Here is a 17,893-nt window from a genome sequence, read left to right as displayed (position 1 = left end):
AAGCCATCTCACAATACGTGGCCATTTTTGTGTAATTGTCTTTGACATTCCTTTCCCCCTGTCACAGAAACTGTACAAAGAGAAGTTTGAGAAGGACAAGGGCAAGTCCAAGTATAACAAGATGATTACTCCACCTGATGTTAAGCATGCCATGGATGTGGCCAAGAGTCAGAGCAACGTAAGGCACTTCAACACGTGTGGCTAAAATAACATTTTATTCACAATTTTGTCAAGTTTAGTCAGCATGCAATCTCCTCACTTGGATGGTGCATATAATTGTCACTTGTGACTTTGTGTGTATCGCCACACAAAGTGGTGGCTTGCCTTGTACAGTATATTCCCAGCCTCTCTCATTTCTTTCATCATGTGCCCATGTAACCCTTGTCTCTTTTTTTCTACATATTCTGCCTGCCCTCCTCCCCAACCCTGTAGTTTGCCTACAAGCAGGAAGCCAAGGCCAACCTGCACTACACTTCTGTGGCCGACCGCCCTGACATCAAGAAGGCCACCCAGGCTGCCAAACTGATCAGTGAGGTAACCAGATAAGTATTATTTCTGTCGCTCAGTCAGTTTGGGTGTAGTGATTGTAACACCAGGTTCAGGCCTCAGAGGAGACACTTTGTCATTGTTTGTCAACGATGCATTCCAACAAGCATTATAGTAATCTGCAACATTTTCATCTAAATAAATGTCAGTTTTGCTACTCTCTATCACTGAATGATATAACACAATGTCCAGTTCATTAAAATTTGCTGTTCTAAACACCCGGTGTCTAGTAGGCCTTTCCTGGGAAAAATCTTGTGGCACACAGGAAGCGATGCATTTTACATTTACAGCAGCAGCAACAGCAGTTTGTTAGGAATAAATAGAAGAAGAACATAGTAATTAGCATGAGCAGCAATAGCCACCATGGCTGAACAGACAAAGAAGAGAGCGCCACCTACAGAAACTCAAACTTCATCAACAGAAAATCCAAGGAACAAGACGTCACAATGCTGGACTCACTGTTTGATTGACAAGTGATCTCTGGGAAGTGCAGTGCAGAAACACCACAGCAATGCTTAGCACCAGAGATGTCACCAAAATAAAAATAAAAAACGGATTACCACTTTAAACCATATAATCGCTACTATAATTTGTACATGGTCCACTGATGTGTGTCTTGTCTCTGTCAGGTTGGCTACCGTGAGAAGGCCCGCCAAGAGGCCAGCCGTGGAGGCTCTCTGGCCTACCGCCCAGACATCGCTCTGGCCACCGAGGTGTCCAAGCTGACCAGCCAGGTACACCCAACCATGTCCATCTGTCTCATGAAGCCCTGCTTTCCCACTGGTTCTTTGTATTTGTGCTCCTTGCACTGTGCATTTATCTTGTACTCTTAGAAAGTTTTACCCTTGTTTATTTTGCAGCCAAGATGATATGCGTACAGAGAAAGCAGCATTACTCCGGTTAACATCAGCTCTCTTGGGGTCATCATCAGATCAGCTTTCTCAAGCTCATATTTGCACCCTAGTACTGCTGTAGTAGATGCTTAGCAACAATCCTATAGGCCTAACTATAGAACTAGCGCTTCCCCTGCCATCCTGCATTACTATACATGTCTTATTCTGTCACTGTGAGTCCATGAAAGTAGATTTACATGTTCAACTGCCCATATCACCACACTGTACATCTCCCCTCTCCATCCCATCCTTAACCTGTCTTCCCCTCCCTCATTCCACCCCTAACCCTCCTCTCCTCAACCCTCTCCCCTCCTCTCTACTTACATATTGTCCTAGTCTGTGTGTTCTCATCCCTCCATTTCACTGCGCTTTGTAGGTGGAGGCCAAGCCCTCCCTCCACGGAGCAGCCTCCTATGATACCCCCCAGATGCGCCACATTAAGAAAATGAGTGCCCTGACTAGTAATGTAAGGAGCTTAATGCCCTGACACCCTGTGGGACCAATGGGCTGCTACTACATGTCTGTCTCCTCTGTCTTTATGTCTCCTTTTTTCCTATCTATTGACTGACTGATTGATTGATTTCTGATAGTACAGTGGGGTTCACCACAGAACACAAGGATATTTTTTGAAATTGTTTTTTGATCTCATTCAAATCTAATCCAAATCTAATCCAAATATTTTGATTTTTACTTCGAAACCTTTTTTGTGCACCGTAGCACTGTATGCATGTCTGCAGCTTTTTTGCTCCCCTGACAAGCTCTGCCTCATTGCCAAGCATAGACAGGCATCGCATTACTGCATTAGTTGCATTAGTGCCTTACATGTTAATGGAAAATATTTTTTCTTTTACCTGTTTTTTTTTTTACTATTTTTTATATTTTCCCCGCCTTTCTCCTGAATCACTCAGTCATTGTCTCTGTCTCTGAATGCTTTAAATGGAATGATCTCTCTCTGACTGTACGGTGCCATGAAATAAATAAGATGTTGCATCTGAATTTGTTCCTAAAAGGTCTGTGTACATCCAGTAGTCAACGACATGAGCTCTGAACACTAGGAGGCAGAGTAGGCCTTTTGAAAAGAGGGTACACGTTTACCTAAGCCTCTACATTGTAAAGTTAACAATGTGAACAATGAATTCATAGTTACTGCTGGATTTACAAGTGCCTAGAAAAACAAAACTTTCTCTAAGACATTGTTTGAAGATATTGCCTTGTCTCACCTTCTCCCTAAAGCTGGTTGGTCTGCAGCTCGTCTGTATAGCCCAGGCCTCCTCTGGAATGGGATCACACTCTACACTTCTACCTCTACCATATATATTGTATTATATATGAAGTCCATGCTGTGCTTGGGTAGACCATAGAATTAGATCGCTCCATTCTAATTCTATGGTAGAGACTCGGTTACCTTCTGGGACTAATTGGCACTATGAATGCTTAATGAAAATAAGGAATAAATGGACGCATGGACAAATTAATGACTTCCAGAGGATAACCCATGGTTTAACTAGAGTTGTTCTGCCTGTATAACAAGGGATGCAAAGTTGAATTTTAATGTTGAGGCACATACAGTACCCATCATGTCCAAAGCTATGATTGTATCCGAGTTACTCATCCCTTTTTATACAACCAAGCATTATGTTGTCCTTTAAATGTTTCTCCTCTAATGTAATCTAAATCTCTCACTGTATGTGATAGTCGTTAACCTTTCCCGTCTCCCCAAAAGTTACCACTTCAGCTTTCACTAACTCTCATATATATCCATCCCTAATAGGTGAAGTACAAGGAAAAGTTTGACAAGGAGATGAAAGGAAAGAAGCCACAGTATGACCTGAAAGAGAGTAAGATTTACCAGACTTTGAAGGATGCCAATATACTGGCTAGTGAGGTAAGTGCCCACATAAGTTGCAACATCCTTTCTTTGAGCATTATAACTAAGACTAAGACTAACTAAATAGCCTTTTTTCAGGTAGAGAGAATTTATTTCCAACTCTAGCATAAGTCTTCATTAAGATCTGAGGAAATCGCCTCCCACTGTAAGATATGTTACTATTCAATTGTGTTTTCATCCCCTAATATCCACAGGTGAAATACAAGGGTGACCTGAAGAAGATCCACAAGCCTGTGACAGACATGGCTGAGTCTCTGTCCATGCAGCACAACCTGAGCACCAGCAAGCTGTCCAGCGATGTAAGCCCATCATCGGCCTTTAACCCCTCACACCCCCACCCGGGATGCTGCTGGGAGTCAGTTGGGTTTCAGTGAGCCTTCTGTGGTTAATTGAAACATTCCTGACCTCAGTGTTTTGCTCCCATCACTCCACATGCCACAGTAACAATCATCTGTGCCTCAACATGCCGTAGACCCTTGACCATCTCATTTGCGCACTAAGCTTTGTAGTGTCCCAGCCCTCATTCATACATTAGTTATTCTGTGACCTCATCTGGTAGTGATCCTTACCCTTCTCACCTTTCACCTTTGACCTTCCCATACTACCACCCTCTATAACCTTCTTCTCCTTCATGTCTTTTTTTCCACCCATGGATTATTTTTTGTCCTGTAGTTCTCATACTAGTCTTGTTTTTTTCGGGGTTTTTTCATGAACACTTAACACAAAACTCCCTGCCTCTCCATTGATTTTATATCATTTTGATCATTGATTGTTTTTGCCACCATGTCATATTCTTTGACATTGCGCAACAACAACTGTTTTCACAGCTCTGGAGGCTTTGTATAACTCTTGTTTTTATTTCTTTCAAAGCATATTTTATAAGACTCTTTTTTGTGCTATGAAATGGATGGCAGTAAGCTCAAGACAGAGGCTCTTTTTGCCTCTTTGCTGTACTGAGCTGTCTTACTTGACTGAGAATTCCCCCTTAGTACCGGTACAAGAAGAAATTTGAGGAGAGTAAGGGTCACTACCACATGATTCCTGACACACCAGAGCAGCTCCATCACAAGGAGGCCTCTGAACTTCAGAGCAACGTAAGTGGCACAGTGTGTGGGGCACCAGGTACCATGTCCTCACAACATAACCTGTTGTGGGTTCCACTTTGTACCACTTTCTACTTAAACACACCTATACACAATATCTGCATCTCCATTTGTTCTCTGAACTGTGCACCTATAAGAGGATAGGGTTACATTAATACTGAATCAGTTGTTTAAAATCAGTATAGGTTGGGGAGTATACAGTACACTTCAGAGAAATAAAAGGATTTCATTTTCCCAGACTGCTGAAACCTAGAGGAATTTAATAAAATGAAATTAGTGTTTGTATTACATAAGTAGGCTTTGGCTGACCTGTAAAATAATTTTACTGGAGGGTGTTGTTTGGCATTTCCAAGTTGTGTTTAATTTAATGAGAAAGCTATTTTTACGCCTCTCCTTAGCTGGTTAAAAATAACATGAAGTTGTCTCAATATATATATTGAAGTCTGTGGAGAGAGTTCTCATATGAGAGGAATAAACACTAAAGATCCTGTGTAATGAAAATACCTGGGCCAGCCTTAAACTATTGGTAAAACTGGTATCGTATTTACATTGATTCTACTGAATACAACACTATCAGCACGATTTGAGCTATAATAATTGTAAATAATTTATATTTATTTATTCATTTAGTTATTGATGTGTCCATTACCTTATTTGTATGTGCATATTTGTCTTTTCAGGTATTAGCTATGTATATACTGTACATGCATAGTGTTTTCAAACATCGAAAGCAGTGGACATTATATTTGGCCTGTGTGTGGGCTCTTACAGGTGAGGTACAAGGAGAAGTATGAGAGAGAGAAGGGCAAGGCTATGCTGGACTTTGAGACTCCCACATATGTGACCGCTAAGGAGGCCCAGCACATGCAGAGCCAGGTAAATACTCTGTCTGACACACGCTACCACTGCATTAACCTTTGCTTTATAGGCCTCTCTCTGAATCTCCAGAGACTCCTGGCTGCATATATCTATTCCCCTGTATTGTCTCTTGTTATATTTGGGTATGCTTCAGCCTCTTGGATGTCCAGCTATCATTTTATATTACACTTATGTCTACGAAGTTAGGAAAAAACCTAGTTTTACAGTGCCTTCAATACCAGTTTATTACAGTGAAATTATATTTTAGTGTATTTCATTTAATAGTTTCATTTTCTTGACTATTTAAAGCACTATAAGTGGTCACTCCCTTGAAAATATTAAATTATGTTAGTCCTCCACATTATTCTTCTCTTTACCCCTGTCTGGAAAAGTAATTCTACGATCTCCATACTGGGAAAGGCAGTGTAAAATGAGGTGTAACCCTTACATTAAACTTACCCACAGCCTTTCATATTGTTGTTTGCTAATGCAATATACTGTAAGTACAGACAGGCTAATCTTCCTCTGATGATCCAGGGACGGAGGTACAGTACATTTGTCACAGTCTGTTTAATAACATTAAGGCTATCTTCTCATAGAAAAGCTTTGCTTCACAGCAAAACGACTCACACACACACACACACAGACACACACACACACACACACACACACACACATTCACACATGCACCCACAGATGCATTTAGATACTGTAGATACAGAGGTGGTTATCATTGTAAGGAGAATGCTGCATATAAGGATGAGGTAACTGCATTGTGAACCAGGACTGCTTGCATGTGGTTATCTGAGCCGTGTCTGTCCCTTGTCTTGTCTTTGCGGCCAATAGAAAGACTATAAGAAGGACTTTGAGGAGCACATGAGGGGCAAGAACCTCTCAGGCTTGGAGGTCACCCCCGCCATGATACATGTCAGACATGCCACCAAAATAGCCAGTGAGGTAACTAAAGGACCATTTACCGCCCACAACCTCCCCCCTCTCACCCATTCTTTATAATCATACTAAGACTACACCACATCCACAGTCCCTCTCTACTTCCACTCCCTTTTGTTTAATCCCACGAGTGTTTCCTTCTCTCTTGACCTCTTGCAGGTCCACCCACCCAGTTTAGTTTCAGTTAGTTTGCATGGTTCACTCCGCAACCATAATAAACTATTAATGATACACAACACTCACCCATCTCCCTTCTCTCATAGAACCTCTCCATTGCGTGACTGATAATAGCGTAGTTTACTGTATTGTACGTCTGTCTGTGTATCTGTATCCATTGACATCTTGGACTCTCCAGTTCACAACCAACCCTCCATCCAGTACGACGTTACAAACAGCTTTGTATGTAAAACAGCTTGCATGCAATTGTTTTCTGTCTATTTTTGCTGTGTAGGCTTTTGAATAACTCTGTCTGCTATTTCTCATCAAATAGGCCTAACAATCATTTGAACGAGGTAGCAAAGTTTCCCTGATGAAATGAAATTTCCTGATGAACATGCTGTCTTGAATTGTTTTGTTTTCTTTGTCTCCATGCCATATCTGATAAAATGTGGTTCACCTAGTCTTTTATCAGCATTCTTGCCAAAGTCACCAATGTCTCCACTCCATCTATGAACATGTGATTGATTGCCTAATGATAAGATAGGCCTAAACTTGATCTTGTTAAATGTCTCACTGCTTGAATGAGCTTTCGGGAGGCTTGGTGACTTTGAGCTCAGAGGGCGAGCAGCACAGCTTGCCATCTGACCATTGTACTCACTGTCTGTATGCCTTGGCCTGGCCTGCCTGTGTGCCTGTCTCTCTGTTCTTCTTCCGCCCTGTAGAAAGAGTACAGGCGGGATCTAGAGGAGGGGGTGAAGGGTAAAGGGCTAACTGCACTGGAGGAAACTCCGGAGCTTTTGAGAGCAAGGAATGCTACTCAAATCCTGTGTGAGGTATGACTGATTGCGAGGAGATGGAAGTGGCTTCACCGTCTCACCGAAGTGGCTTCCCACCATCCTGCTCTTAGTGCATCTTAAGCTGAGATCCCCTTAACTAAACTCCATCATCATACTAACAGGGCGACTGCTGAGTTTGACGCTTCCTCTTGTCCCTGCTTGATGACATCACTAATGTTCCATAGCTGTTCTTTTAAATGTATCTTTCTCTGAAGTCTATACATTCTAGCTTAAAGCATAACATTGACCATTTACGACCTGGACCCTATTTTCCCATCATTTTCCATCATACTGATCGATTCTGTCATTTGCTTCACTAGAGCTATTTCCAATACACACTATAGGGCCAATGGACACTCCAAAAACCAAACCCAAAAGCACCCAAAGCATGTCTTTTTCAACATATTGGTGCTCACACTGTAATGAGATATGTATATATTGGTTAGTTAATGTATGACCTGACAACTTTTACTATCTATTTTGCATTACATTACACAGCAGCACACATAGACAGGCAGGAGTGAGCAATCAATTTGTTGAAAAAGGCATGCTTTTGGTCCTTTGAGGTTGATTTTTGGAGTGTCCACTGGCCCAGTAGGACTGTATTGGAGAGCCGCAGACACATGCAAGCAAGATTTAAGCAGCTCTATAGTGAAGCAATTGACTCAATTTTGTTACAAATCGATCGGTATGACAGAAAAAGATGGAAAAATTAAGGTTCACACCAAAAATGTTCTGCTTTAACACAGCCGTGGTTAATAACTAATGCTGTTTTGTCTTTCAGTTTTAAATGGAGCCTCATACACAATCTGCTGCCCAATCACTATGTTTTTTATCCTTAATTCTTGCTAACCTTGTTTATTTACCATTCCCTTAGGAGTTTTGGTTTTGCAGCCCTGTAGAAATCCCCTTCCTTATAGTAATCTACCAGTCATTTCTGGTTTTATTAATACCATGCTTTTATGTAACATTTTACAACCCGTTAACACTTGCAGAGAGAGTACAAGAAGGCGTTGGAGCAGGAGATCAAGGGCAAGGGAATGTTGGCTTTGGCTACAGACACCCCAGACTTCATGAGGGCCAGGAACGCTACGGACATCCTGAGTCAGGTCTGTCTGCGGAGCCTCTCATATTGTGCTTTCTTATTGGTTGTTTGGGGCTGTCTGTCAGGAGAAGGGGGTTATATAAATTATCCATAGGACATGAGTTAGAACGACACACGCAATCAGGAGCAGTTGGATTCTGAAAGATTCCCTTATATGCATCTTATTGTAATTACAGTAACTCCAGAATTTGTGCTGACTGACAGTTTTCTGTTTCTGTCTACAGGCTAAGTACAAGCACACTGCTGAGATGGACAGGGCCAGCTACACAACTGTCATCGACACCCCGGACATCATCCATGCCCAGCAGATGAGGAACATCATCAGCCAGGTAGATTACTGAACTGAACCGCTCTCCACACTCTGAGTCTGGCCTGATACCGACATTTACTACATCCCCCTCCACTTGTCTGTATTTTGTACAATGTGAATCAGGACACATTTCAAATGCCAGAGGAGTAATAATACCTTTAGTTTAATTGAAATACCAGTTAATTGATATTTTTCTCTGTTTTATGTTTTTGTCCAACAGAAAAAGTACAGGGAGGAGGCTGAGAAGACCATGTCTCACTATGTGCCGGTCCTGGACACCCCAGAGATGCAGAGAGTCCGTGAGAACCAGAAGAACTTCAGCACTGTAAGTAGTAGACGGGAGTGACTGGTTGTGCTGGTTAGTACCCGAGCAACATGTCTTTAGCCATGACCTAGGCATTAGGGCCGCTGTAGGACCCAGTGCATCGTGGGTTCATAGGGTCAAAGGTTACGTCTCATGCCAGTGCCTGGTGGCTCTGTGTGCGTCTCTATGTCTGCTGTTCAAAGTATTATCTTCAATACTTTATACTTTTGTACTGTTCATGGAATGTCTTTTGTGTGGTGTCCTCTGAACTAATTGAAACCAGCAGTAAATGAAGTGTTTGATGTTAATTTTTGTACTCATAAGAGACAAAATTAAGGCAATATAGTACGTATTATTCAAGGATGTAAATTAAAATAGATTATTTTACAGTAATCCCAAGCAGAAACCTTTTTTTGTTCTGTTGAGCAAGTATTTTCTCTTGTGACTTTTTTTGTTTTTCTTCTCCTCTTTTTTTGTCTTGTTAAACATTTTAACTGCATTTGTGCTTTTCTCCCTGTAGCTTCAGTACCAGACAGACCTTAAAAACATAAAGGGCAAAGTGTCTGCTGTAAAGGACACTCCTGAAATGCTTCGTGTTAAAGAGAATACAAAGAATTTCAGCTTGGTATCTACTCCGTAATCAGTTAACATTTTTCTTAACCTTTTTCTAATAACACATTTTTGGACTTTTTTTTTTCTTACTTGAATTTTTCTATTTTTCTTTACTTTCTTTTCTCTCTTGAAATGAAAGTTAACAAGCCCTGACATGCAGCCCTTTTTTTCTTTGGACCAAACAGACATTTTCTTGATGTGGTAGATATTAACCAGGATAGACAGCATTTTAATTCACGCAACTAACCCTAGCCAATTTGTTCCTCTAGGATAATATTTTAACTTGTTTGTTGTTTAGTAGTGCAGCGCTTGTGTGCTGTTAAAGATTTTGTTCAGTGTACCATGGTGTTGTGTATGTATGGTGTGTAATGTACAGAAAAAACTTGTTATTTTCTATGTTTGTTTTATATGTTAATTTATATGTTTGTCTGTCTCAATGTGTTTTTATTGAGATTTGCCTGATTTAGCTTATGAGTTGCAACAGAGCCACTAACTCTATGTCAACTCAAAAAAGCTAAATCAAGCACAGTATGTGGATCCAGTATACCTAATTATCCAAGAGGTAAAATCAGGCTAATCATTGGTTGCTGCTTTCACTCCTCATCCATGTAAAGATTCAGTACAAAGAGGAGTTGGGAGGAGGAACAGCTGTGCCCGAAACCCCAGAGATGGAGAGAGTTAAACGCAACCAGCGCAACATTAGCACGGTACTCCATAGAGTCACCCTGCCTTCCTTCGTCTCCTGCACTCCTCCTCTCATCCTCAATCAGTCCTCCCTCCATATTCCTTCCCTACCTAGTGTCTAAAACCGGATCTGACCTTGACATGTAATCCCTGTTCAAATGACAGCCATTCAATCCAGCATTTTAAAGGATATCCCATGTTTTCCTTTAACTAATTTCAGGAATTTCTCTCAAGATAATTCATTGCATCTAAGCCCTCAAGTAATGTACTAAATGAATAATCCATTTTGATAACACAGAGTGGACGTATTTCACGGCATTACCTAATGCCAACATACTCAACTACCACTGAAAATCTATATAATAAGTCTTGACAGTTATTCCAATGTTTATGCTGTTGTGTGTGACTGGATGGACATGTCTGTGTGCATAGTACCTACCTGTGCTTTCTGTTTGTCCCTGTCTCACTCTGTACCTGTGTAACTTATGGAACGGGCAGATACAGTACAAGGACTCTCTGGGTCAAGGCACAGCCATACCAGATCTCCCCGAGGTGAAGCGGGTCCGAGAAACCCAGAAGAATATCAGCTCGGTAGTGAAACAGAACCACGAGTGACCCTACCACTCCCTGTCATCCTCCTATAGCCCGTCCCCAAAACGCCTCCACCCTTTGACCTGTCATATGTGCCCTAATTTAGAAATACTTTCAGTGTTTTGTGGACTGATTGTCTCTCCTCCATCCTAACTAAGATCCATAAATCACTCCTTTCCACCAGCCTTGGTTGATGATTTGATTTTGAATTTGTGTTTCTACACACAATGGGTTTTGATTTTTTTCCCCCCATTTTCCCCCCACAGATTCTTTCTTTTTTTGTTTTTCCTTCCCTCCCAAATGAAAACTAATCTGCATCTGAGTGGAGTGTTCTACCGCCTTCTTTGACTGTTTTGTGCTGTCTCATTCAAAGCTTCTGTACAAAGAGGGATTGGGACAAGGCACTTCAATATCAGAGACCCCAGAGATGGAGAGAGTTAGACGCAATCAGCACAACATTAGCACGGTACTCCACAGCGTGACCCTGTGTCCCCCCTGTACCGTACATCTCGCATTTGTCTGCCCCTGTCCACCCCTCTACCCCACTCCCATCTTCCACAAACACTCTTTAAAGACACACCCTGTTATAACACCCCTCCTAAGTCTTCAGAAGTCCACACGGTCTCTATCATAGTAATTGTACCTATTAAACAACCCTGTATCTTCATCACATCAAACTCACCATGCAGCAGAGATAACACTAATTGGTTCCATGGTCAAGTAAACCCCACTGTTCTTCTAATATAACGTGTTATTCAAATAACACCATGACATCTAGATCTTAAACGTGTAGAACTGGTAATATGGCGCAATCCATGTTAATCCATGTTTGTCTCAGACCGGGTTTATTCTACGTTCCATGTCAGTTGTGCCGTTCAGTGCAGTGCCGTGTGTGTGTGTGTGTGTGTGTGTGTTCTCTTTCTGTCTCCTCTCCACTGTCTCTGACTGATGCCAGCTCTGTATTTTCCCTCCACTTTCTCTGCACGGAACCCAAACCATCCATTGGGTAGATAAAGTACAAGGACTCTCTGGGTCAAGGCACAGCCATACCGGATCTCCCCGAGGTGAAGCGGGTCAGGCAAACCCAGAGGAACATCAGCTCGGTAGTGGAACAGAGCCGAACCGCGCGTGTTCCTAACCGTAGAGAGTGGCCGGCGCCCCTCAAAAGCCCCTGATTTGCTGCCCCCATGCTCCCCATCATCTCTCACCCATCTCATCCAGCCTCATCAAAGGCGCAGACTGCAGTTTCCCGAGCGAGCTCCAGCCCTGCCATCATCACCACTTTGACCCTAATCCATCCATGCATTCCTCTTTTTCTTCCTTCCCTTACGCTTTCAAATCATCTTTAAACTTCAAACCATCTACCCCTCAAGCCGAGTCAAACCCTCCTCTTTGGCCTGTGATGCTGCCCAAAGGCCCCCCCCTCCCCCACCCCCCTCCCCACCCCCTTATATTTCTTAACCCACAGCCCAGCTTTCTTCCCATAAAGCTGCTGTGTGCCGCTCTGTTAATTCTCCCTTCACAGCGTTCAGCGACAAGCTATATCTCCTGCTGAAGTGTGAAAAGTGTGTGGGTTCATTGTTTGTTTCTTACAACAGAGATCCTGGCTGTTCTACAGGTTTTACCAGGATGAATCACTCTATAGGACCAATTTCTCAGACACTGATTAAACTTATTTCCAAGACTGAAAAGCAACAAATATCTCTGGGATCAATTCCTAGTCTGAGACTAAGGGGTAATGATGTTTTCTGGGGAAATTTCCTGAGAAGACTGCATTGCCGGCATTCTGTGTCTAAGAGTTTGAGGTCTATGAAAGCAGTCCTATAGGTGTGAGATCTGTGTATTCGTTCAGTGTCTGATTGTCCCCTTGGGGTGCTGTGCTTCTGTCCTGTAGGTGTTGTATAAGGACAGTTCAGCCAAGGGAACCTCCGTGGTGTTTACTCCAGAGATGGAGCGAGTCAAAAGGAACCAAGAACACATTAGCTCGGTACCTTCAGAACCGCCCAAGAACGTGTTCTTCCCACCTCAAGAACATGTTCTACTTTAGAACAGTAGTGCCCCACGTTAACCCCTTCCTTACTCACTTGTCCTCTGGCTCTAGTTAATCATATTAACTCTTACAATATTCCCCAGTGCGCTCTCTTTTAAATGTGTTAATACCAGCAGCTGTGATGTGTTTGTGTACATCATCACTGCTAACCTCTTGTGCTGTTGAGACTACTCCTCATCTTGTTCCCCTGCCCTCCTCCTACTGTGGATTGGAATACACATCTTGTTTCGTATAATATTTGACCCTCTTAATACAAATCTCCCTGCTAATTCATTCGTCTGAGATTCCCCAATAATGCCCCGGCTCCTTCTGTTAGCCCCCTTGTGTGTGTTGCTGTCACCATTCAGTCTCTCTGCCACATCCTTTGTGCTGTGTTGTTACTGTAATGTTGGCTGGAGAGCTGAAAGGTTTCAGATGCTCACCATGTGTCCTCCGCCCTCCTGTCCCGTCTGTGCACCAGGTGCTGTACTCCGACAGCTTCCGTAAGCAGGTGCAGGGCAAGGCCGCCTTCGTTCTGGACACACCTGAGATGAGACGCGTCAGGGAGACCCAGCGCATCATCTCTGGAGTGAGCTTCTGCTTTTTTACTGTGGTTATACACCTTGAGTTTTGTTTCTACTTTAGCTAGTTTAGTCTATTTCTGTGCCCCGGGACAGTTCAGTCGAGACTAGCAATCAGAGAGTAAACCCTTGAATCTGTGATGTCACTGGGACGTAAAATCAGGGGCTGCTCCACAGACAGTGAATGGGGCAGTGATGTTGTGGAGCCATAAGATGCTAAGTTGAGTTCTCACACCAAAATGAAGTTTATATTCTAGCTTTGCTAACAGGTATGAACCACAATTAAACCTCATTTGGGTGCAAGAAGTCACACAAAAATCTTAGGGATCAAAAAAGTCAGTGCCACATTCATTATCTATGGGGTAGTGCCAGTTTCTAACTTTAGGAAAGAGTGGTGCATGTTCACAAGTATTCACTGAACTGTCCTAGAAGCACAGGAATAACACATGAATTCTTAAACTGGGTGACATTCCCCTTTAAAGTCACAGCTATATCTCTATTTCCAGAGTGGTCTTTGAATGTGAAAACTGTGGTTATACTCCCATGTGCCGTGTTCACCAGGTGAGATACCACCAGGACTTTGAGAAGAGCAAAGGCAGCTTCACCCCCACCACCTCCGACCCCATCATAGAGCGCGTGAAGAAGAACACCCAGGAGTTCAGCGACATCAACTACCGCGGCATCCAGAGACGCGTGGTGGAGATGGAGAGGAGACGCGCCATCGAGCACGATCAGGAGACCATCACCGGTACAGTCACACACACATACTGTGTATCCATCCATGTATATCCAAACAATCTAATGTAAAATGACATGACATTCCTTATCAAGAAACCACAGAACTTGAAATGAATCTTCTACTTGCTAGCAAAATGATTCCACAAGCAATTTGAGTTGTAGAGAAATGGAAAATGTTCCAATCTTCCAACGTGACTGCACTGAATTACCACAGGCATTTCAGACGTGTAATTCTAAAGCGACCTAATGAAATACTACAGTATGTTAGAAAAATCAGCAAATGTATAAAAAACACACACATAATACATATACACAGACTCAGATCTGTAATATTTTGATGGTGGTAGTAATTTATTCTGTACTGCTGCTATCTTGGCCAGGGCTCCCTCGAAAAAGAGATCTTGTAATTTCAATGGGACTCACCTGGTTAAATAAAGGTTTAATAAAAATAATAAAATAAAAATGATTTGACTGCTCCTGTCGCTCACTCCGTGCCCTCAGATCTGCGTGTGTGGCGCACCAACCCCGGCTCTGTGTTTGACTACGACCCTGCTGAGGACAACATCCAGTCCAGGAGTCTGCACATGATGTCAGGTGAGCTCAACTACCACACCCCGAGGAACTCAGAAGGATTACCTCATAGGCTTAATGAAATGTCCATTTTAGTTTGGTTCAGTTGACTTATGTTCAGCTGCACAGTGATAAAACAGAAGTGAAGTGATAAAAACACAGATGAAATAGAACAATAAAATCACAGAGAGAAGAGAGAAACGTACAGTTCTGTGGCTGAATACACCTTGTTAATGAGAGAGGTCAGAGGAGAACGGGCAGACTGGTCCAAGCTAACAGAAAGGCCACAAATGCTCCAATAACAGCTTTTTACAACAGTGGTATGCAGAAGGGCATCTGAACACACCTTTATGATAAATAGGCTATAGCAACAGATGACCAACCAGTACTAGATAGGTGTACCAAACAAAGTGACCGGTGAGTGTATATCGTAAATGTTACAACATCTGATAGCATTACTGTTTTTCAAATGAAGCCTGATGGAAACACTGATGTCTAAACTTTGGCCTTGTTCTGTCAGTCCAAGCCCAGCGTCGCAGCAAGGAGCACTCCCGCTCCACCAGCGCCATGAGCGGTCCGGCCGATGAGAAGTCTGAGGTGTCCCAGGACGCCGACCACCACTTGTCCCTCTACAGCAATGGCTTCGGAGCCACCTCTGTTGGTAAGGCTTCAGCATCAATACAGCAACCTCATTGTATGTATTTGTCACATGTGACATAGGTTAATAAACCTACTTTACATGCTTGCACTATATCATCTACACGTTGTGATAAGGGTATCAGTGAACCCTGAACATAGAGGCAGTGAATTAACTGTTGTTGGTATGTCAGCATATCACACAGACTGCCTTAACTGTGGTGTTGTGTATTTTTTCCCATCTGCAGGCTACCAGCATGCTAAGACTGTGGAGCTGCAGCAGAGGTCATCATCAGTGGCCACCCAGCAGACCACTGTCTCCTCCGTCCCATCACACCCCTCTACCACTGGAGTTAGTACCACACACACACACACACACACACACTACAGACTAAAGACAACCAGCCACTGCACAAAGCTTAAACTCACATTTAAAAGGAGTCTTTTGCTAACATACAAATGGACTGAAGAGTTTTCCAACAAAGCAAACATGACAGTGGTCATTGTCATGGAAACCAGGCCTGAGTTGTGAAAGTATCTTTTAGTGTCTTTAGTGTCTGATGCCGTGTGGTTGTGTGTGAGCTCAATTAGTTCTTTTATGGCCTAGCCACAGAAAATGAAGAAGCCAGATGCAGACAGAAGATTTGTGCTAGCATCCTAAGTATTACAGTTTTGCAAGTCTCCTCTCTGGCTATTTAACATGGCAGGCTTGTCAGATTCCAGTTTCCAAAATGTGGAAAAAATCATGGTGTGGTCTTTATTTTCTGAATCAGCCTTGCTCTGGTTAAATATTCTCCTTAACCCAGATTTAGGATTTGTACAAGCATCAGTTCAGAACTCGGTTTAACCTCTACCAGTTACACCACTGTCATACACACATGCACCTCTGACTGACTTATCTCACTCCCGTTTCTCCCCCCAGAAAACTGTGCGTGCCATGTATGACTACGGCGCAGCCGACAGCGACGAGGTGTCCTTTAAGGATGGTGATGTCATCGTGAACGTGCAGTCCATCGACGAGGGATGGATGTACGGTACCGTGCAGCGCACCGGCAAGACCGGCATGCTGCCAGCCAACTACGTTGAGGCAATTTAAAGACAAAGCCCGCCCATCCTCCCTCATCCTCCCTCAGGAGTGGGCGAGACGCATCCACAGGGCAAGCTGATTGGTCTTCCCCCTGTGGTCGGATCTGTGGCTTACTGCAATGTGTAGCTTTTAGATTCTTGTAGTTCTGTAATTGTGTTTTCATTGTATTGTGAGTCTACTTAGTGGGTCTGCTATCCTTCGTATGGCTGTTTCCTCTGTTGCCTGTGGATGTGACGTAAGCACCTGAAAGACATATGAGATACATATAAATACTTCTGAATATACATACCATACCTATTATGAATGATAGGCTATTGTAGAGTGTTGAAGCTGCTCCAAGGCCCTACCTAGGAAGAATAATATCACTTAGTTACCAGCCCATTATTTTGTAAATTGCAAATCCACCTTATTTAATATATATTTTTGTCAAAGTTGTATCAAGAGAGAGAGAACTTTCTCATGAAAAGATGGGCTCATGCAGTTCAAACTATGTCTGTAATGGAAATGTGAAACGTATGAAGTGAAAAGGTTGTCACCTAAGACAAAAAAAAAGAAACCCTGAAGGAGGTATCTATCTACCATCTATCTCCTCCATGATCAAACCAGTCCTGAAGAGTTGTATGAGACAAGCCCCGGTCTTCCCTCCTTTACTGAAGGCTGGCCACTAGTAGAATGTGTGTTTTGTTTCTTCCGATTACCTAGGTTTTGGGGTAAGGGAAGTCATATACCTTTAATCAGTAGCTAATAAAGCACACCAAGCTCCTGCAATACTCTGCCTCCTCCTTTTCATTCTACCATTTTGACTCTGAACAGGTCTTAATATTCACAGTAGCATTTACAGACTAATAATCAGGACAGGTTCCCCAAGATTTCATTTTGGCATTTTATTCAGGTTAGTTCCAAATTAAGGGTGTAAGTGCAAAATGCGGTATATTATCTATACATATACAAAAATGTGAAGTTCACGACTCAATACCTCAAAAGACTTAATGTTTACAATTTCATTGGAAAAAGGTGAAAATCTGCAAAACTTCTTGTAGGCATATTTCTTCAACAAATTGAAGAAACAACTTGTCAAGCTGAAATGTTTAAATGGAAATTTTTCTTCATTTTTATTCTACATCTGACCAATGAACTGAAAAAGTATAAAAAGATTTTGAGCTACCCCATCATCACTGCAAAAGATCCGTTGAAGACTTGCACCTGTATGTAGAGTACAGAGATGACAGGGCAACAACAGCTGCAGATGATCACTACAGAGAATGCAAGACAGGAATAATCAAAAGACCACGCATGAGCGATCAGATCAGATGAGTAATGTATACCATAAAAGACATACAGTATACTAGTATATGCAAAGAAAAATGTGCATAACAAAAAAGGGGAAAATAAAATGCTTACCTAAACATGCA

General features: G+C 42.5%; 1 protein-coding gene across 1 annotated transcript in view; it reads left to right on the top strand.

Annotated features, from left to right (window-relative positions):
- neb (nebulin) overlaps positions 1 to 17,037 on the top strand; it is a 62,048-nt gene extending 45,011 nt beyond the window's left edge. The window contains exons 114-138 of the mRNA XM_071919604.2: positions 68 to 178; positions 433 to 534; positions 1,176 to 1,280; positions 1,816 to 1,905; positions 3,211 to 3,324; positions 3,522 to 3,626; positions 4,317 to 4,421; positions 5,202 to 5,306; positions 6,135 to 6,245; positions 7,121 to 7,231; positions 8,230 to 8,343; positions 8,564 to 8,668; positions 8,870 to 8,974; positions 9,474 to 9,578; positions 10,180 to 10,272; positions 10,748 to 10,840; positions 11,214 to 11,306; positions 11,851 to 11,943; positions 12,735 to 12,827; positions 13,351 to 13,458; positions 14,012 to 14,198; positions 14,690 to 14,782; positions 15,279 to 15,419; positions 15,643 to 15,746; positions 16,317 to 17,037. Coding sequence (XP_071775705.1) covers positions 68 to 178; positions 433 to 534; positions 1,176 to 1,280; positions 1,816 to 1,905; positions 3,211 to 3,324; positions 3,522 to 3,626; positions 4,317 to 4,421; positions 5,202 to 5,306; positions 6,135 to 6,245; positions 7,121 to 7,231; positions 8,230 to 8,343; positions 8,564 to 8,668; positions 8,870 to 8,974; positions 9,474 to 9,578; positions 10,180 to 10,272; positions 10,748 to 10,840; positions 11,214 to 11,306; positions 11,851 to 11,943; positions 12,735 to 12,827; positions 13,351 to 13,458; positions 14,012 to 14,198; positions 14,690 to 14,782; positions 15,279 to 15,419; positions 15,643 to 15,746; positions 16,317 to 16,490 — 2,760 coding nt within the window. The 3' untranslated portion in view covers positions 16,491 to 17,037. The remainder of the gene's footprint in view (positions 1 to 67; positions 179 to 432; positions 535 to 1,175; positions 1,281 to 1,815; positions 1,906 to 3,210; positions 3,325 to 3,521; positions 3,627 to 4,316; positions 4,422 to 5,201; positions 5,307 to 6,134; positions 6,246 to 7,120; positions 7,232 to 8,229; positions 8,344 to 8,563; positions 8,669 to 8,869; positions 8,975 to 9,473; positions 9,579 to 10,179; positions 10,273 to 10,747; positions 10,841 to 11,213; positions 11,307 to 11,850; positions 11,944 to 12,734; positions 12,828 to 13,350; positions 13,459 to 14,011; positions 14,199 to 14,689; positions 14,783 to 15,278; positions 15,420 to 15,642; positions 15,747 to 16,316) is intronic.
- Positions 17,038 to 17,893: the final 856 nt, after the last annotated feature.

This window comes from Centroberyx gerrardi, chromosome 10, assembly GCF_048128805.1.
Source record: "Centroberyx gerrardi isolate f3 chromosome 10, fCenGer3.hap1.cur.20231027, whole genome shotgun sequence".
Classification (NCBI taxonomy): Eukaryota; Metazoa; Chordata; class Actinopteri; order Beryciformes; family Berycidae; genus Centroberyx; species Centroberyx gerrardi.
Note: the sequence above shows the minus strand (reverse complement) of the source record. Positions and strands in the feature narration are given on the sequence as shown.